General features: G+C 38.4%; 2 protein-coding genes across 2 annotated transcripts; both read left to right on the top strand.

Moving 5' to 3' along the window:
- Window positions 1–1065: 1065 nt before the first annotated feature.
- Window positions 1066–3607, top strand: LOC149923026 (alcohol dehydrogenase 1-like). The gene is made up of 10 exons (XM_090163337.1): window positions 1066–1142; window positions 1206–1307; window positions 1378–1519; window positions 2214–2307; window positions 2389–2521; window positions 2600–2816; window positions 2890–3026; window positions 3087–3216; window positions 3282–3420; window positions 3482–3607. Exons 1-10 carry the CDS (start codon window positions 1131–1133, stop codon window positions 3504–3506), a joined length of 1131 nt encoding a protein of 376 aa, XP_090019463.1. The 5' UTR covers window positions 1066–1130; the 3' UTR covers window positions 3507–3607.
- Window positions 3608–8811: 5204 nt separating this feature from the next.
- Window positions 8812–17659, top strand: LOC149923025 (uncharacterized). Its single transcript, XM_090162338.1, has 20 exons — window positions 8812–8931; window positions 8994–9095; window positions 9161–9302; window positions 9362–9455; window positions 12397–12529; window positions 12599–12824; window positions 12898–13034; window positions 13095–13224; window positions 13284–13422; window positions 13652–13721; window positions 13761–13844; window positions 13900–14001; window positions 14066–14207; window positions 14275–14368; window positions 14434–14566; window positions 15350–15566; window positions 16515–16654; window positions 16722–16851; window positions 17312–17450; window positions 17531–17659. Exons 1-20 carry the CDS (start codon window positions 8920–8922, stop codon window positions 17553–17555), a joined length of 2391 nt encoding a protein of 796 aa, XP_090018464.1. The 5' UTR covers window positions 8812–8919; the 3' UTR covers window positions 17556–17659.
- The last annotated feature ends 1553 nt before the right edge of the window (window positions 17660–19212 follow it).

The raw sequence follows: 19212 nt of genomic DNA, 5'->3' as shown, positions 1-19212 counted from the left end.
AGAAATTTATTTATATTTATAATTATAAATGTTTAGTTTCCGATCCATGGTAAATTTTACAATTATAAAATAAAAATATCAAAGGAACTGATACTTCATGGTTTAAAATAAATAAATAAATAAATAAATATTTTAAACCATGAAGTATCAGTTCCTTTGATATTTTTATTTTATAATTGTAAAATTTATTTATATCTTATTGTAGGCGTTATTTCATCAAAATTCAATTCTCTACGTGACAAAATTAAATTAATTTTATATCGAATTGGTATTATAAAAACCATAGCATTCTAGTAAATTTATTTATATCAGATTATCAGGAATATCACACATTTACAATATATAAATCTATTTTTCTGAGCTCGTACACTATATACGTTTGAAAATTAATGTCATGATTGAATATTTCCTCGTTATTAGCGTGTAACACCTGTAATATATAAATACATTGTTTCCTCGTGATAGGGCGCTCTTGCAACAGATGTACGGTTCAATCTTTCGATTCCTCGCGTGAATAATCATACTTTATATTAACCTGAAAACATTCTTGATAGGATTAACAGCGACTATGTTCTCGTCTCGTGATTCCCCGAATTAAAACCCCGCCCTTCCACCTTTCCGCGTGCAATATCTCCCCCTGGGGGGGGGGGACGCACTCCACTACGATCGCGGGCTCTCTCTCCGTGTAGGCGGATACTAACTTTCTGAAATCGTGAAAACAGATGCTAAAGTTGCCACCATTCATTCTCTGCTAATTTGAATACCTTCTTGACTATACAAACTGTTATGTAAGGCCCCTCCGCGTCGTATTAGCTGGCTATAAGACTATTAATAATTCGACGCCATTGACACTATAAGTTTGTACAATCACCCGAAGCCACTGCAATCGGAGTGTAGCTTGAAATCGGCTAGAGATTGAATTACTATTTTGTAAGACTGAACTGAAATTAAACCCTATATTACGGACTTCGTCTGTGATATTTAAATCTGTCAATGCCAATCTGCTTAGTATAAAAAACCGAAAGAGTAAAAAAAAGTCAGTATCTTTGGCCAAATTGATAAATTAATATCTCGGTTTGTTGACTAGTTCCCCCGTTTTCGTATCACTCGACGACTCAGCACCATCGAAAATGGCCGGAAAAGTAATGTTGATTTTTTAAATAAATTCCATTTTATACTGATGAAAATATATGTCCAATTTGTAGCCTATCGAATGTAAGGCGGCTGTTCTATGGGCGCCCAATACGGATTTGGTGATCGAAACCGTGGTTGTGGCCCCTCCTAAAGAAGATGAAGTTCGAATTAAAGTAAAAGCAGGCTTTTATTTCAATATTCTTCTTAAGATATATAATTCAAGCTAAATAACTTCCGAAATAGGTGTTATTTTCCGGAATATGTTTTTCGGACGTTCATTTACAAACAGGCAGATGCGATGTTGTTCAATATCCCATAATTCTGGGTCACGAATCCGTCGGCGTTGTGGAAAGTATCGGTGACAAAGTTACCTCAGTTAAGCCGGGTAAATATTTTTGGCTCAGATAAATTAAATAAAAAAAATTACCAGAGCAAATTAGGACCAGCTAATTTCAAAGTTTATTTTAAGTACCCTATCATAATTTAATTATTGCGTTATATCAATCGTCCGAGCGCCAATCAGTGAAGTAACATAATTTTTGGAAATATTGACAGCCATTTTCTAAGATGGCGGATATTTCACCAACGAGGTAAAGTGTTAGACCACACCACGTGAAAGAACATTCCAAAATCTTTTGAGAAAAATCATTAATATTTAGCGTCGAAATTTATTTCCCTGCAAACCTAATTTTTACCTCGAGACAATGCGTGTAGCTTTTGAACTGGAAGTCGTGGCTACCATTAGATAGATAATGGTAAGACCAATCCTTACGGGTGATCTACCGAATCGTAAAAAAACTTTGAACACCACAAGTACTTTCAATAACTTTTGGTATTCGCGTGTTCTTAATTTATTTTATAGTCGAATGATATTGTATCTTGACTATTTATCAAATCCGGTTTGTTGATTTTTTATAAAGCAAAGAAATCATTTTAATTATTATTATTAAAAATTATTTTGTACATTTTCGAAAAAATATTTAAGTATAATAAGTTATACAGTATAAAACAACCCTGGATCAATTTATTTTATAGTTTTCATTGGCGTTATTAATTAGTAATTATAACTTAATACTCAGGAGATAATGTGATTCCAATGTGGTGTTTCGAATGCGGAGCGTGTACCACTTGCAAAAAGAAAATATTGAAGAGAAACGCGTGCGAACGCATTCTGTAAGTACATCAATCAACTGAAAAGAGTTTGAGGGAGGGGTGAAGTTTTCTCAATTTCCTACTTAATAATAACGTTCGCAGTACGCACGGGTTTCCCGGCCGCTATTTGGACGGCGGCACAAGAGTGACTTGCAAAGGGAAAGAAGTCGGCTCCATGTGTTTGTGCGGGACTTTCTCCGAGTACACCGTCGTCCCTGAAGTTGCAGTCGCTAAAGTGAGAAGAAATCTCATTTGTCTTTGTCTCCACCCTGTGAAATTACTTGTCAAAACGTCTGTCTATTTGCGTTTTCAGATTAAATCGGGTATCGATTTGAAAGGCATAGCCCCCTTTGGGTGCTGCGTCCCCACTGGCTACGGCGCCGCTACGCTGACGGCTAAGGTCCAAGAAGGCTCCACCGTGGCCGTCTGGGGTCTGGGAGCCGTCGGATTGTGTACCGTTATGGGCGCCAAGGCCGCCAAGGCTGCCAGAATTATCGGCGTCGACATCAACTCGGATAAATTTGATTTGGGTACTCTGATAACCTTTGTCGCGTACCTCTTATATTCGCGTGTATTTGAAAGTATTTCAATTATTTTGTCCAGCTATGAAATTTGGGTGCACCAAATGTATCAACCCGAAGGAGGTTCCTGGTCGAAGCACCAAAGACATAATTGGGGATATGACCAATTTGAACGGGGCAGACTATACCTTCATTTGCGTGGGCAGCGTACACGCTGTTGTAAGTACCGATTTTAAAAGTGAGAGACCATCCATTTAACGAAGATACGTCTATTAATAGAAAGATGCTATCGAGTGCTGCAGCGCGAACGGCGGAGAAGTCATTCTTGTGGGTCTACTCGAGGAAAAGATTGAGGTCGATCCCAATGATTTGTTGTTTGGGAAAACACTGAAGGGTTCTTGGGGTGGTGGTAAGTTTTGTTTGAGTCGTCGGTTTCGTGGCTGAATTGTAGTTTTTAAATTTTGATATTATCAGATGGGCATTTCAAAGAGTTCATTCCTGAGTTGGTAGACTCGTATCTGGCCGGGAAATTTCCTACTGACCTATTAATCACCCATACCATGCCTTTGGCCAAAATTAACGAGGGTTTCAACTTGTTGAAGCAAGGGAAAAGGTAGTTTTTCGGTTTATTTGGATCGTATTTGCATATTGTAATGTCGTTTTCTTTTCAATAGTATGCGCACTATTTTACACTTTTAAGTCTACCGGGAAGATATCTTCATACGGAATTACCAGTATGGTGGCAATTTTCTACACCGCATTTATTCAGTACTGTAGTCTTGAATTTGTAATTAAAATTTAAAATTATCCGCTCTTTGTTTGAAATTTTAAGATTGTAAGCTACTATAGTCGAAAACCTAATGCCATTAAATCGGAATCGGGTTTGACGTATAGTTGAAAAGCAAATATTGTTTCGCGTAAATAGACTACACTCTAAGAAATTGGGGTGTTGATTCAAACCTTTTTAACACTATTTGTACACTTTTTCATGAGTCGAAATTTGACACTGCTAGGGGCGTTTTATTACCTTCAACCTTTTTGTCTTAAAAATACGGTGTAAAAAATGAGATTTAAAACTCCTTTTCCACACTATATAAACAATTTTTATCATTCTTTGTTTGTGACACAAAATTTTATCCAATAACCGTGTAATAACACACCTTTAAATAGTCATTTTGCAACTTTTAAGTTTTAAATCATACCTTTAAAGGTGTTAATACACCCATTTAAGAGTAAAATCACACCCGTGAAGGAGTTAAAAGTAACCTTTAGAGGTGTAAATAAGCCATTTCAAAGAATAAAATAACACTCTTAAAGGTGTAAATTCGCACTTTAAAAGATAAAAATTGTACCTGATGAGAGTTGAATCACACCTCAAGAGGTGTAAATAGGTTCGTATAAAAGTTAAAATCACACTTTTAAAGGTGTAAAATCAGACTTTTAAAGGTGTAAAATCAGACTTTTAAAGGTGTAAAATCAGACTTTTAAAGGTGTAAAATCAGACTTTAAAAGGTGTAAATTCACTTGGTAAGAGATAAATAACACCTATAAAAGTGTTAAAATGCCTTTTTGAAAGGTACATTCCACCTACAAGAGCTCAATAACATTTTTAATGGTGTTACTATGTCATTTTCGTAGTATTCTAAAAACCTTTTATTAGTTAAAAAAAAACCATAGAAAAGAGTGTTGCAGTTTACAGCACGACAAAACGGGCGCAGCGGTAAAATTATGCAAACAATTTACAAAAATGTTAAGTATAACTAAAGCCAGGGCCGGCGGATAATGTGGGTATGGTGGGTAGAAGTACCCAACCGCGAAATTCCGGGTGGGTATTTTACCCACCCGGAATTGATGTCATCAAAGTCGGTACTGTGGGGACAGAGCCACGGCCATTGTTACAGAATAGCTAGGTTTCCACTCTCCTCGAAAAGGTTTTACAACGAATAATAGAGCCATGCCACCTACAAAATAATTAGCACAATTTTCCCGGGACTACGTGTTTTTCCTATCCCCGCCCTGAATAAATTTAGTTCATAAACGGGATCGTATTTAATGGTCTTCGTTGTACCGGCCACAAATAAAAATTCATCGCTGAGAGAAGAACCGCATTCCCGGTTTTTCCCCACCTTCTTCTTCGCCCGATTGTTGGAGTGAGTCCGAGTAACGCGTTGTGCAGTGAACATTCAGCTCCTGGTAAGTGGTAAGTGACACTTTTCCGTATAAAAACTGCAGAAGTAAATTTGTAAAATAGGTTATTAAATATTAGTTTTTAATTCTAATGAGACAAGCATGAATAATAAAGAGCAGTCTTCGCAAAAGGGCAAATCACTACTTAAACATAGACCTTTGACAAGTTTTTTTTATTTCCTTCGCGTCAATCCCCTACTCCCCTTTCTATTTCTGAAAATACGGTAAAGACAGACTTATATCGGGAAGTGGTGCAGAAGTTAAATACAAAACTATATTTATCTCATGCTTTAAATATCGGTGCTGTTGAAAACTATGCACGCGGTACTGCCCCGATTAAAATAGATTAAAGTAAATCATCAAAATCAAAGTTTAAAATTACATAAAATGATAAAAGCATAATTTATTTAAACGTTAATGTTTGTCGTCATTAGTCTCTCTGTATCAAACATTTATATAAAATAGTTATTAGGTGTTACATTTCTACCTCGCGTTGTGAAGTAGCATTGATAAGTGTATACACTATAACTTTTAGAAGGTAAGCGATACTAAATGTATATTGTATATATGATATTGAGTTGATTATTCGGTTAGTAGTGGGTTCTAATGTAAGTGTTCAAATGATAAATAACTGATTCTTCCAAAACTGCTTATTTTACACAAAAGTCATAAAGTCTCCATTAATTTTTTTAATAATTGTAATTTAAATAATCGGTACCTAATTTTAAGGAACGACGTCTTCTACCACAAATTGGGGTAGGGAAAGTACCCACAGTTGTCAGTACTACATTTTATAACGTTGTCTCTACCTTTCTATGTAATTGAGTTTAAATAATAATCAGCTAGGCTAATACCCAAGGCACCACCCTAGGCCTAAGTCATCGAGCGACTTTTAAAGCCTTTTAATTCAGGTGGCCGGGTTACAAAATGCGTAGGAGGGTGGTGGCAAGCCCTGCAAGCCACGCGAGCCAACAGCTCCCTACACTAACTATTAACGTTAACCTCAACAAGTTTTTATGGAAGGGGAAACCGAAGATCTCGGGGGAAAACCCCTTAAACCAGTGGGGAGAGAACTTGCAAACTCAACGCAGAAGGATTTGTTCCGAGTTTTCACCCAGTGCCACAAGCTAGGATCGAACCCGTCTCCTCTTGCTGCGAGGCGAAAGTGCTAACCACTCAGATCATTCAAACATCGTTACACGTAAAGTCATATGAATTTTAAGAGCTACATGAAATCACTCGTCAAAATATTTGGAAAAGTTGTTGAATCAGTTCATTTCCAAAAATGCAAAGCGCAGTAAAGTTTGCATTGCGCAATTAATACTATGTAATAATCAATTTCAATAATACAAAATTTTTTTAGTTTTATAAGTATTAACACTTTTAAAGGTGTGATTTAACTCTAACAAAAGGGCGTATTAACACTTTTAAAGGTGTGATTTCACTCTTAATTAAGGGCGTATTAACGCTTAAAAGATGCGTCATAACTGATTAAAAGTACGTTTACATGTTATTGGATTTATTGTTTCACGAACTGTGGAGAGTGCTTAAAACCGGTTTAATTGTTTGGTTAAAGGAAATATAACCCGCAAAGCAATCTTTATGGAAGACCCCTTCAATTTTTCAAATTTCCCGTGCAGTGGCGCCAAACATTTCTAAAGCCAAAGGCAAGAGCGGCCGGAGCTGCAAACGTTGGTGTTCCACACCAAATACCTGAGGTTATATTCCCTTTAAGGTGTTGAATCTGGGTTGGACTTATCAAATTGAGTGTAAATGGTGTTAGAACGGTGTGAAATGAATCCCAATTTCTTGGAATGTTTATCTTATTTAAACATTTGCTCCGTTTTGGAAGTGTTAAAACGGTGTGAACGAGGTGTAAAACTTTCTTAACACCTTTTAAACACCCCTATTTCTTAGAGTGTATAGTTGAATATGTCTGATTTAACAGGTAAGAGGCTATCTTTCTAAAATCAGGAATTTCTAACCATAACGATTCGGATGTGTAATCGGCAATTAAAATAAGGGGTACAATTGTGGTCCTAGTAAGCCTATTACAATGTTCCCCTTATAGGCCAGACTCGCTACCCGCATGCGTCAAATAGGTATTACATCTCGACACCTCCTAGTGGCTATGTTCTCATAAAAGTGCAGAAGTCTGGCTCGAGCGTCTTTAAACATGGAACAGCCGGTAATGCCAGAAAACCATATCCAGAACGTGCTAGCATTAAGGCAGTAGTGTAGCCAGGATTTTGTTCGGGGGGGGGACACAATTGGAAAAAAACAATTGTACATACAATCATACGATTCGAGAGGTCACGTGTCCTTGTATATCCAAGTGAAAATTAACTCTTTGATAAAATAATGACGAATTACCGAATCGGAACGTAAAATTGGTTAATAGAAACATTGGTCACTTTTCTGAGCGGTTTTTTTTTATACATTTGAAACCTAAATGCATTTTAATTTTTTTCACGAATAGACAATGCCGTTAACAAAGTTTTATGATAACATTATTCCCGTTATTGTTAAATCCATAACTTCGGTATATACCTTGCGGTTGAAATATGACGTTTGACTAAACGTAGCAGCGGTTCCCGAATTTCATTGGTTAAATATTATTTGTAAATCAAAGTATTTTTCAAACATAATTTTTTTTATCACGTCATAATTTTACAAAAAGAAAAGATTTGCCAAACCACAGTTTTTCTCGGACTATGATCAAAATATTGTCACGGCTAAATAACCAAACTCGGTAATAAAAACAATTTTACAAAAATTCTTTCAAAATACGATTACGGGTTAAATGGAGGAGTAGATTTTTCAAAACAGAATCGCCACGAGAGCATTGATTGGCTTATTGAGCCAATGCCGTCTCTAATGGTGATTCGTAGATGAGAGCCCTCTACTTCGGCTGACCTGGGTCTTAAACTCCTCGGTCCATTGTTAGCGAGTTTGGTAAATGGGCATGTCAGGACGCGCTGGCTGTTAATAGGTGGTTTCTTTTCGTTTATTCCGGGATTTCGGAGTAGGATAAGAAGAGTAAGGCTATCACGTCATTTTTCTCCGATTCTTTGAGGCGAATAGTTCGAATCCGAGTAAAAACGTTACTCCAAAATGGCTGGCCTTTCTAGCAGATAAATTAACTGGATAGCAGATGGCAAAATCCTATTTACTCCTTTACACCTCCTTTTCGAAAGGAGTAAAAAGAGTAGCTCTGATACTCCGGAACAAGCGAATAGATTATGGGTCGGAGTAATTCTCATCCCTAGAACAGACGAATAAAACGTTTTAGGGTAAAAAGAGTACACTTTTAGTCCGAGAACAGGTGAAAAGAAACCACCTATTGTTTGAACTTCGATCCGGCTTACGGTGGCAAAGAGCTTGTCTGTCCATTTACGTCACAATATGACTGAAGATGTTTAATTCAAGCTGTCGGAAATCATTGATACTTATCAAACCACATATTTCCTTAGCTTTACAACACGTGAAACGGGACCATCTTTAACTCAGTTCGGATATCAAGAAGTTACGTGACTGTTTCTATATATCCCATTATTGCGTTGTTTTAGAGCATGTGTTTCCGTTGATAGTGGTACTAAACTACATTGATAAAATTTTCCATATGTTTTTTTACTATCGGTAACAGGAAAACTATTTTGTAGCTGTAAACGTAGTGGCCTATGATTATCTTTCAACCTCTCCAAATTCATTGTTAGTTGTACTAACTGGACAAAACATCCGTGTGATTAAACTAATTTTATGCCAATAAATACTTTTTATTAACTGACAATTTTTATATAATTTTACCCTCTTGAACCTCGCATAGATCTATATAGTTATCAGATAAAATAATCTTGGATATTTTTTATATAGCCTTCGTGTCACTTATTTTGACGAAGAACAGACACTCAGTCAGCTTGCAAAAATGGCCGGAAAAGTAATATCCTGATATTTATTAATTTCTTAATCTAATTGACCGTATTTTAATTGCCGAATTAGCCTATCGAATGTAAGGCGGCTGTTCTATGGGCGCCCAATACGGATTTGGTGATCGAAACCGTGGTTGTGGCCCCTCCCAAAGAAGACGAAGTTCGAATTAAAGTATAAACGAGCTCATTTCTAATTCGGTATTTTTCTTAATTAACCTAAAATGATTCCAAAAACAGGTGTTATTCTCCGGAATATGTTTCTCCGATGTGCACGCGCAAAATGGCGCAGTTGATATTGTCGAGTATCCAATTATACTGGGCCACGAATCGGTGGGTGTTGTGGAAAGCGTAGGGTCCAAGGTGACCTCTGTGAAACCCGGTATGATGCGAACGCAACCTTTTGTTCCTAATTTATAATTTATGTAAAACATTTATTAGGAGATACTGTTATTCCAATATGGTGTCTCGAATGTGGCGAGTGTGCCACGTGCTCCAAGAAAATGTTGAAACGCAACTTTTGTCAGCGTATTTTGTGAGTATAGATTTGGGCTGTGATAGGGTGATTTATGCGTGTTTAGAGTTAGTGCTATCAACTTATAGGGACTTTGAACTACGAAATCAAAGAAGACACACCGGTGGCGTCGATAGAATATTTTTGGTAGAGCTATAGCCCTCCATATTCTTACTTAACGCCCAGTTCGATCGAGGCGTATACGTGTGCGAGCTAGGTTTATAAGTCCTTTAAGTTAAGGTTGTAACAAAAATAATGGACTTAATGTATTTAGCCGTAACATTAAAAAGTTCTTAGCTCTCGTTAGATATATTTCAAAAACCCGAATTATTATTCCGTGGAATTCAGTTTATTTTTCTCCAGGGAGTGTTTCCGCATGTGGGGTAGTTTACGAAGCTCGCGCGGGACGCGAGTGGAGTAATTGACTCCATATTCGACCATTCCCTAAGATTCCCATTGTGTGTAGGGGAGTGATGACTCCGTAGGCCTAGGGGTCCCGCTTCCCCGTTTTCTTCGCACCGAAGTCGTTCACTATTGTCTGCTTAAAGCGATAGCTGCTTGCTGTCTCCCCCCCCCCTTGCGTAAAAAGTAATGCCATTGTATTTTTAAAGTATTTCTACCGTAAAATGAAGGTCACACGTGGCCATCTCCTTATCTTTCCTTAACCCCGCGAATACTTGTTCTTTCTTTAACTTTTCTAAATATGGTTTGCCAGCTCATTTATAAATGTATCCCGATGTTTCCCAAATGTTGAAGGTGTACCGATGTTTCCCAAATGTTGAAGGTGTACCGATGTTTCCCAAATGTTGAAGGTGTACCGATGTTTCCCAAATGTTGAAGGTGTACCGATGTTTACCAAATGTTGAAGGTGTACCGATGTTTACCAAATGTTGAAGGTGTACCGATGTTTACCAAATGTTGAAGGTGTACCGATGTTTACCAAATGTTGAAGGTGTACCGATGTTTACCAAATGTTGAAGGTGTACCGATGTTTACCAAATGTTGAAGGTGTACCGATGTTTACCAAATGTTGAAGGTGTACCGATGTTTACCAAATGTTGAAGGTGTACCGATGTTTACCAAATGTTGAAGGTGTACCGATGTTTACCAAATGTTGAAGGTGTACCGATGTTTACCAAATGTTGAAGGTGTACCGATGTTTACCAAATGTTGAAGGTGTACCGATGTTTACCAAATGTTGAAGGTGTACCGATGTTTACCAAATGTTGAAGGTGTACCGATGTTTACCAAATGTTGAAGGTGTACCGATGTTTACCAAATGTTGAAGGTGTACCGATGTTTACCAAATGTTGAAGGTGTACCGATGTTTACCAAATGTTGAAGGTGTACCGATGTTTACCAAATGTTGAAGGTGTACCGATGTTTACCAAATGTTGAAGGTGTACCGATGTTTACCAAATGTTGAAGGTGTACCGATGTTTACCAAATGTTGAAGGTGTACCGATGTTTACCAAATGTTGAAGGTGTACCGATGTTTACCAAATGTTGAAGGTGTACCGATGTTTACCAAATGTTGAAGGTGTACCGATGTTTACCAAATGTTGAAGGTGTACCGATGTTTACCAAATGTTGAAGGTGTACCGATGTTTACCAAATGTTGAAGGTGTACCGATGTTTACCAAATGTTGAAGGTGTACCGATGTTTACCAAATGTTGAAGGTGTACCGATGTTTACCAAATGTTGAAGGTGTACCGATGTTTACCAAATGTTGAAGGTGTACCGATGTTTACCAAATGTTGAAGGTGTACCGATGTTTACCAAATGTTGAAGGTGTACCGATGTTTACCAAATGTTGAAGGTGTACCGATGTTTACCAAATGTTGAAGGTGTACCGATGTTTACCAAATGTTGAAGGTGTACCGATGTTTACCAAATGTTGAAGGTGTACCGATGTTTACCAAATGTTGAAGGTGTACCGATGTTTACCAAATGTTGAAGGTGTACCGATGTTTACCAAATGTTGAAGGTGTACCGATGTTTACCAAATGTTGAAGGTGTACCGATGTTTACCAAATGTTGAAGGTGTACCGATGTTTACCAAATGTTGAAGGTGTACCGATGGTACTGTGTTCCCCATATGCCAAGAGAATTTCCACGTTTGTGTCACAGGTGTAAGGGGTGTGACCCCTTCACCAATTGAGTAATAAAAGGTCAGCCCCTTGCCGATGATTTGGTAATGAAAACAATGACGCTCCGTTGATGGACAGGAGGCTCGAACAAAACTAAGCTGCAGAGCCGATAACCCTAAGTTTTTCCTAAGTCACGCTTGGAACTCGACTTCTACTCGGAGCTGAAAGCTTGCCTACTACGATCGTGCCAAATGACATAACTTTTGTCCTAAGTGATCTATTATCAGTTGTGCTCGGTCTCCGGCTAAACTTAGCCGCGGACTCTCATAAAAATCTAACTCGCTGAGTCAGTCGATTCGACCGTGCATCGCGTAGGCCCAAGCCGTTGCGCGGGCAGGTAACGCTGGTGCGTGAGCGAGTGATCCAACTGTGTCCAACAAGATCTCCAATAAGTGCTCTGCCGCAGTGAACCAATGCAAGGGGACTGATGACTAGGTATAAAAACCGTTGACGTTTAATGTAAATATTGTAGGAATTGATGTATGGGAAATTGTTTATGTTGCGTTATTTATTTTATGTTTGAGTGTTTCATTACTGTTTGTTTCGCCCTATTAAACCCTGGTAAAACCATTTATATCTAAATTTAATGATAGTTGTAAGCTTACCATTTTCTAGACCAGCAGCTACGCTATCTCCAATAGTGAACGATACGCGTTTCACCCGGGACGAACTTAATTGTAACGGCAGAATAGGTAAGTTAGCCATGGTGTGATCAACCCTTTATTGCGAATGGAAGGGTACGTGTAAAAGTTACGTTACAAAACATTCGAATGTTGCAAACTTTTTTAATATTTTTTGATAACGTTCGCAGAACGCACGGTTTTCCTGGTAAATATTTTGACGGAGAGAAAAGGGTGACGTGTAAAGGAAAAGAAGTCGGCTCCCTGTGCTTCTGCGGAACTTTCTCCGAGTACACCGTCATCCCAGAAGTTGGAGTTGCTAAGGTGAGACGGAATCTCATTTGTATTGGTCTCCAGCCTGTGAAATTACTTGTAAAAACGTCTGTCTATTTGCGTTTTCAGATTAAATCGGGTATCGATTTGAAAGGCATAGCCCCCTTTGGGTGCTGCGTCCCCACTGGCTACGGCGCCGCTACGCTGACGGCTAAGGTCCAAGAAGGCTCCACCGTGGCCATCTGGGGTCTGGGAGCCGTCGGATTGTGTACCGTTATGGGCGCCAAGGCCGCCAAGGCTGCCAGAATTATCGGCGTCGACATCAACTCGGATAAATTTGATTTGGGTACTCTGATAACCTTTGTCGCGTACCTCTTACATTCGCGTGTATTTGAAAGTATTTCAATTATTTTGTCCAGCTATGAAATTCGGCTGCACCAAATGTATCAACCCGAAGGAGGTTCCTGGTCGAAGCACCAAAGACATAATTGGAGATATGACCAGTTTGAACGGGGCAGACTACACCTTCATTTGCGTGGGCAGCGTACACGCTGTTGTAAGTACCGATTTTAAAAGTGAGAGACCATCCATTTAACGAAGATACGTCTATTAATAGAAAGATGCTATCGAGTGCTGCAGCGCGAACGGCGGCGAAGTCATTCTTGTGGGTCTACTCGAGGAAAAGATTGAGGTCGATCCCAATGATTTGTTGTTTGGGAAAACATTAAAGGGCTCGTGGGGTGGTGGTAAGTTTCAAAGTACCGCTGTGTGTGGATAGTTGTTTTGAACATCTGACCGCCATTAGATGGCCACTTCCGGGAGCTCATTCCACAGTTGGTTGACTCCTATCTGGCACATAAATTACCGACTGATAACTTGATCACCCATACTTTGCCTTTCGAGAAAATAAACGAAGGTTTGGACTTGTTAAAGAAAGGGAAAAGGTAAAAAGTAATAATTCCACAAGTTTGAAGATTGTAATCTCGCTTTTTCCAATAGTATTCGCACCATTTTACACTATTAGACGTTTCGTTTTATACCAATAAATTCCTGGAATGTGGAGTTATTTTTATGTCTTCTAGCCTTTATTATACCTAAATGTATACAGTTTAATAATTTTCGTAATAAAGTTTTCATAATACATATGGTTACGTGTGTACCATTAAATTATAGAAATTTGTTTAAACTATCAGCACTCAGACGCGAACTCTGTAAAGATCGAGGCTATGATAATGACACGCCAGTACTTTAATACAAACAAACTGATATATTCTGTGACAAGAATATTTTATCACTCTCGGATTTTCTTAAGTTCTTTCATTGCCAATCTTGGATGCTGAAGAAATTGTCGAAAATGGCTGCAAAAGTACCATACAATGAAATTAATTTAATTCATTTAAATTAATTCCTTTTATATATAGCCCATAGAGTGTCGCGCCGCTGTGCTATGGGCACCCAATACCGACTTGGTTATCGAAACTGTGGTCGTATCACCTCCCAAGGAGAAAGAAGTTCGGATCAAAGTAAACACACCGACTGACTTTTCTCTGTATAGAATTAATAAATAGTAGGTTTTTCGTGACAAAGGTTCTGTATTCTGCCGTGTGTTTCTCCGATATTCACCTGCAGCTGGGACATAACAAAAATATCGAATATCCGATTCTTCCTGGTCACGAATCAGTCGGTGTGGTTGAAAGTGTCGGACCAGGAGTCAGCTCAGTAGAACCTGGTACTATTTCGGGATACTATTCGATGCTATAAATTAATTTTTTTTGTGATTTTCTTGCTGGTGTCAGGGGATACCGTCATCCCTATTTGGTGCAGCGAATGTGGCGAATGTACATCTTGCACCAAGAAAGCTCCGAAACGTAACATTTGCGGATTGTCCATGTAAGTTTAACATGGAATGCTATTCTTCGTTTTGATACGTGATTGGTCCAGTTTTAAATGTACAGAGAATGCGAACTGCGTGGCTGCTACTCGGACGGCACTAATAGGGTGACCTGCAAAGGGAAAAGCGTCGGTTCCATGTGCCGCATCGGAACTTTCTCCGAGTACATTGTGGCTCCTGAGGTGGCCGTTGCTAAGGTAAGGCCACTTGGTGCTAAGCCTTTCAATAAGAGGCCAACGACCTTTTCGTCCCATAATACTATATAAAACAAATGATTTTGAAATGCCAAATATTTTTTTCATAATTAAAAACTAGAAAGGAACAAAATATTTTTTTTTATTTTATTAACTATAATTCTATAGTTAGACGACTAGTTTCGCATTATATACAGAAGCATCATCAGTCTTATTATTTTTTTTATTCAAAGAAGAAAGGGCTGATTGAGTCTGAGAAGACCGCGAGCCCGGCGAAGACACCATCTGATTAATCAGGGCGAGATATGTGTAACGGCCACGCCAACGGGGGGATACGTGGGGACAGGGGTGGGGACACCCGTGGTGGAAGTATTCCGACCACCAGTTCGGGGATTGCTGGTCATCCTCACACGGCCATCCACAAACTCTGCCTCCCGGACGCCTGGGATTACAGGAGTGAGCCACTACTCCCGGCTGGTCTGATTATTAAAATTAAAAAATTATTATTGTGTAACGATATAAAGTGGTTCCTTTCTAGTTTTTAATTATTTTATACACAAGTGCCGATAATGAGTTATATTTATTTCATGTAATAAATTGGGTGGATCCAATAGATGGCAGTAGTATACAACCTTGATTCAGTCAAAAAATCATATTAGTTCCAATATCGGTGGTAAGATGGCGCGCCGAGACACTGTGATATTTTCCTCTATGATCTTGACGAACCGGTTGCATTTCGTTATACGTTGCAGATTATACTGACGTTTTTTGTGTGTTAATATTTAGATTCAGTCGAGCATCGATTTGGAGAAAGTAGCCCTTTATGGTTGTTGCGTGCCCACTGGCTACGGGGCGGCCACTGTGACCGCTCAGATCAGGAAAGGTTCCACCGTGGCCGTTTGGGGTCTGGGAGCTGTCGGGCTGTGTACCGTCTTGGGCGCTAGGGATTGCGAGGCGTCGACGATTGTGGGGATCGATTTGAATTCGGACAAGCTTGACATGGGTTTGTTTATATTTCGTCAAGAATGTGTTCGGGTTAACAGAGAATATGAATCCGCAACCTTAGCCTGGTTTTCGTAATTTCCGGTTTATATTATCCGGCTATACGGAGAGATAGAGCACCTTAGGTACTTACCCGGGTAAATACCCAAAATACATAAATACCCAGGTGTTTATAAACACCATTAATTTCTTTGTTATTTTTTTAATTTATTCAATTAAGAGTACGGTAATTGAAAAACCCACAAACACATAGTTTTACATAGTAACAATAACATATGAGATAACTATTTAATATTATTTATTCATTTTCTGGACGATCACTTGAAAGTTCAGTTTCTGCTGCCCCTGGCTCTCCTCAGATTCCTCATCATGACTATTTTATTACCAGGCTTAACACTAACAGTAACGTGAGCAATTAAGGATTTTATTCATTTCATCGGGGACATTAAAACATTTCCTGATATGCTTTGTCATTTTGTTGACATAAGAATGTTTGTACTCTTTACAGCAATATTTGAATACAACACCTTTATTTTATCTTTGAATAACTCCCAGGCTAGAAATAAAATAGACTAAAATAAAACTGCATTTAAAAAATGTAGTTTGCCCAAATTGCCCTATCTAATAAGCCCAAACAAATCAAAAGATGTAGACAAGGAGGATAACAGGTTGTAAAACTCGACCCGATACTAACTGACGCCCCAATCAAAAAAACCTTAGTTTTGGGTATTAACCCGGGCATGGGGTAAATACCCAGGTAAATACCTATTTAAAAATACCCTACCCACTGGGTATTTACCCGACTTACATCACTACACTGGAGAAAGATGGAAATCAAAAAAAGAAAGGGTGCTACTCGCGTATTATCTGCTCACCCGGCTAACTTCTTACTTTCGTATGTACTGAATTATCTTTCATGTTTTGTTAACTTTTTTACTCTTTTCCGAAGCCAAGAAATTCGGTTGTACCCACTGCATTAATCCCAAAGATTATGTCGGTAAAACTACCAAAGAGATACTGGCCCAGGTTTTGGGTTTGAGCGACGGCTTGGATTTTACTTTCATTTGCGTTGGAGCTCCCGCCGCAGTTGTAATTGACATTTATATTCAGTAGCTTCTCATTTCGTTTTACAATGTTTTTCCGCTCACGCGATTAGGACGAAGCGATTGAATGTTGCAGCATAAATGGGGGCGAAATTATACTGGTTGGACTGCAGGAGGAGGCTATTAAGATTAATCCCATGCACCTGTTTTGCGGGAAGACCCTCAAAGGGACATTCGGGGGTGGTAACTACTTAACCATTAATATTTGCCGTAGCGGATTAACTATTGCTCCAGTCGCTTGACCATAAAAGTGCCTAGCGGACTTGATCCAAGGTGGTGCCTTTGCTATTAGCGAGATGATAATTATTATTTTTTATTATTTTTGCTTTTGTTTCGACCAGTGGAGGCTCCGTGATGTTAAGAGGTTATACTTCCAAATTTTATAGAAGGAAAATGTCCTAGTTTGGAGCTCCATAAATTAACTTGAGGCGGCTCTTCCAGGGCTTCTTAAAACGATTTATGGGCCCCCAAGACAAAAGGTCTTCCCCTGACGCCACCACTGTGGGACGTCTAAATTTTGGTCAGTTCCGAGTCCTTAGACTTACGCGTACTCAGCCTATTGGTTAATCCGCTTTTGATTGTTTATCTATTTCTCAAATTATATGTATTTTGATTGTTTTCTGATTTTGATGGGCCCGTTTAGATTTGCATTTCAGAGAAAGCATCCCGAAACTGCTCGAATCGTATTTGGCCGGTAAATTTCCAACTGACCACTTGATCACCCACGTCATGCCCTTTGAAGATGTTAATCGAGGTTTCGAATTGCTCAAACAGGGGAAAAGGTAATGAGGCAGCTTCTTGAGTATAAATTAGACATTCGTTCGTAATGAGCTAATTAAAAAGGCTCCTTTTATCGTCATAGTTTGCGCACAATATTGAAGTACTGAGCACGGTATCCCTGGAAATTTTGATTTAGCGAATAACTGGTTATTTTTTTGGTCTGTAGAAAAATAGTGTTAATAAATTGATTGAAAAGTATTGTTTAAAGCAACTGTCGGCTCTATCATTGCCACCTGTATTATGAAAAGGCCCCTGTTATTAGAGATGGCCATGAATCTATCCGAATCTTCGAATAAAATGACTTTCGTGGAGAGCGTGGAGCCATCTTTTAATGGGAACCGAAGCTAAAATTCAAAATAGCGAAACAATAACGTCGTCAGAGAGCGATTATAGAGTATTATATTTAGACCACTTTTACTCTACTTAGTGAACTTTAACCTAAATTATATATCCCATATAAAATATATTGTAAACAATTACTATAATTTAAGTTATTGACAAATTTACAAACTAGCCAATCAACGCGAAGCATACTTTTATGTCCCGCCTTTTGGGTCAAAATGTAGCTTCAGCATCTTGTTTTGATTTCGACGCTTGCGACATCTGTTGAAAAAAGGAACTACTTCAGCTAGAGCCGACACTTGCTTTAAGTATGTTCTGTTTCATTTTCTATCCTCAGTATATCCTTTAATTCTTTTAGTGTAAAAAATCCACCTTCATCATTCAATTTCGATAGTCAGTGAAATTAATGTTTAATACACTAACACCATAAGTAACACAATAGCAATAAGATTGTCAATTAGTAAAAATTATCACCTTATGAATTTCGATGCTCTTGCGCAATCTAGGTTTAGTTCACACCACAGAGCCCTTAGTGTCTAAGTATTACCAAGGCGAAATATGTTACTCAGTTTGAGTGCCGGTCCAAGTTGAAGCTTGGAGATAATGTCAGGGTCAAACAATATTTTTTTCAACAGATGTCGCGAGCGTCGAAATCAAAACAAGATGCTGAAGCTACATTTTGATTGGCTAGTTTGTAAATTTGGCAATAACTTCAATTATAGTAATTGTTTACAATATATTTTATATGGGATATATAATTTTGGTTAAAGTTCACTAAGTAGAGTAAAAGTAGTATAAATATAATACTCTATAATGGCTCTCTGCCGACGTTATTGTTTCACTATTTTGAACTTTAGCTTCCGTTCCCATTAAAAGATGGCTCCACGCTCTCCACGAAAGTCATTTTATTCGAAGATACGGATAGATTCATAGCCATCTCTAATAACCGGGGCCTTTTCATAATACAGGTAGCAATGATAGAGCCGACAGTTGCTTTAAATATTTCTTCTGGTTTCAAATTGCCGTCTATCACACCAGAAATTTGTTTTTCTAGCAGTATTAACAATGCCAGAGAGGAACCAAGTAAAGTCAAGAAACGCTGAGCCTCGTCTGCACTGTAATTTCCCATGAATAACACCAGACACTTTTTTATATCAATTTATCAGTTTACAATTCCACATGTGACAAGGAAACCAAGTACCGCGAAATAAAACCGTAAGCCTCGGCTGCATAGTAAATTCCCATGTATAACACCAGACAATTTTTTAATATCAATTTATCAGTTTACAATTCCACATGTGACAAGGAAACCAAGTACCGCGAAATAAAACCGTAAGCCTCGGCTGCATAGTAAATTCCCATGTATAACACCAGACAATTTTTTAATATCAATTTATCAGTTTACAATTCCACATGTGACAA

The sequence above is a fragment of the Leiobunum rupestre genome, chromosome 11 (genome assembly GCF_980474605.1).
Source record: "Leiobunum rupestre chromosome 11, qqLeiRupe1.1.hap1, whole genome shotgun sequence".
NCBI classification, from domain to species: domain Eukaryota; kingdom Metazoa; phylum Arthropoda; class Arachnida; order Opiliones; family Sclerosomatidae; genus Leiobunum; species Leiobunum rupestre.
Note: the sequence above shows the minus strand (reverse complement) of the source record. Positions and strands in the feature narration are given on the sequence as shown.

Coding starts and splice junctions, on each gene's coding strand:
- LOC149923025 (XM_090162338.1), top strand. Junction 12,530..12,598: donor CAGAAGTTGGAGTTGCTAAG/GTGAGACGGAAT, acceptor TCTGTCTATTTG/CGTTTTCAGATTAAATCGGG. Junction 13,035..13,094: donor TGGGCAGCGTACACGCTGTT/GTAAGTACCGAT, acceptor GTCTATTAATAG/AAAGATGCTATCGAGTGCTG.
- LOC149923026 (XM_090163337.1), top strand. Junction 1,520..2,213: donor AGTTACCTCAGTTAAGCCGG/GTAAATATTTTT, acceptor CTTAATACTCAG/GAGATAATGTGATTCCAATG. Junction 3,027..3,086: donor TGGGCAGCGTACACGCTGTT/GTAAGTACCGAT, acceptor GTCTATTAATAG/AAAGATGCTATCGAGTGCTG.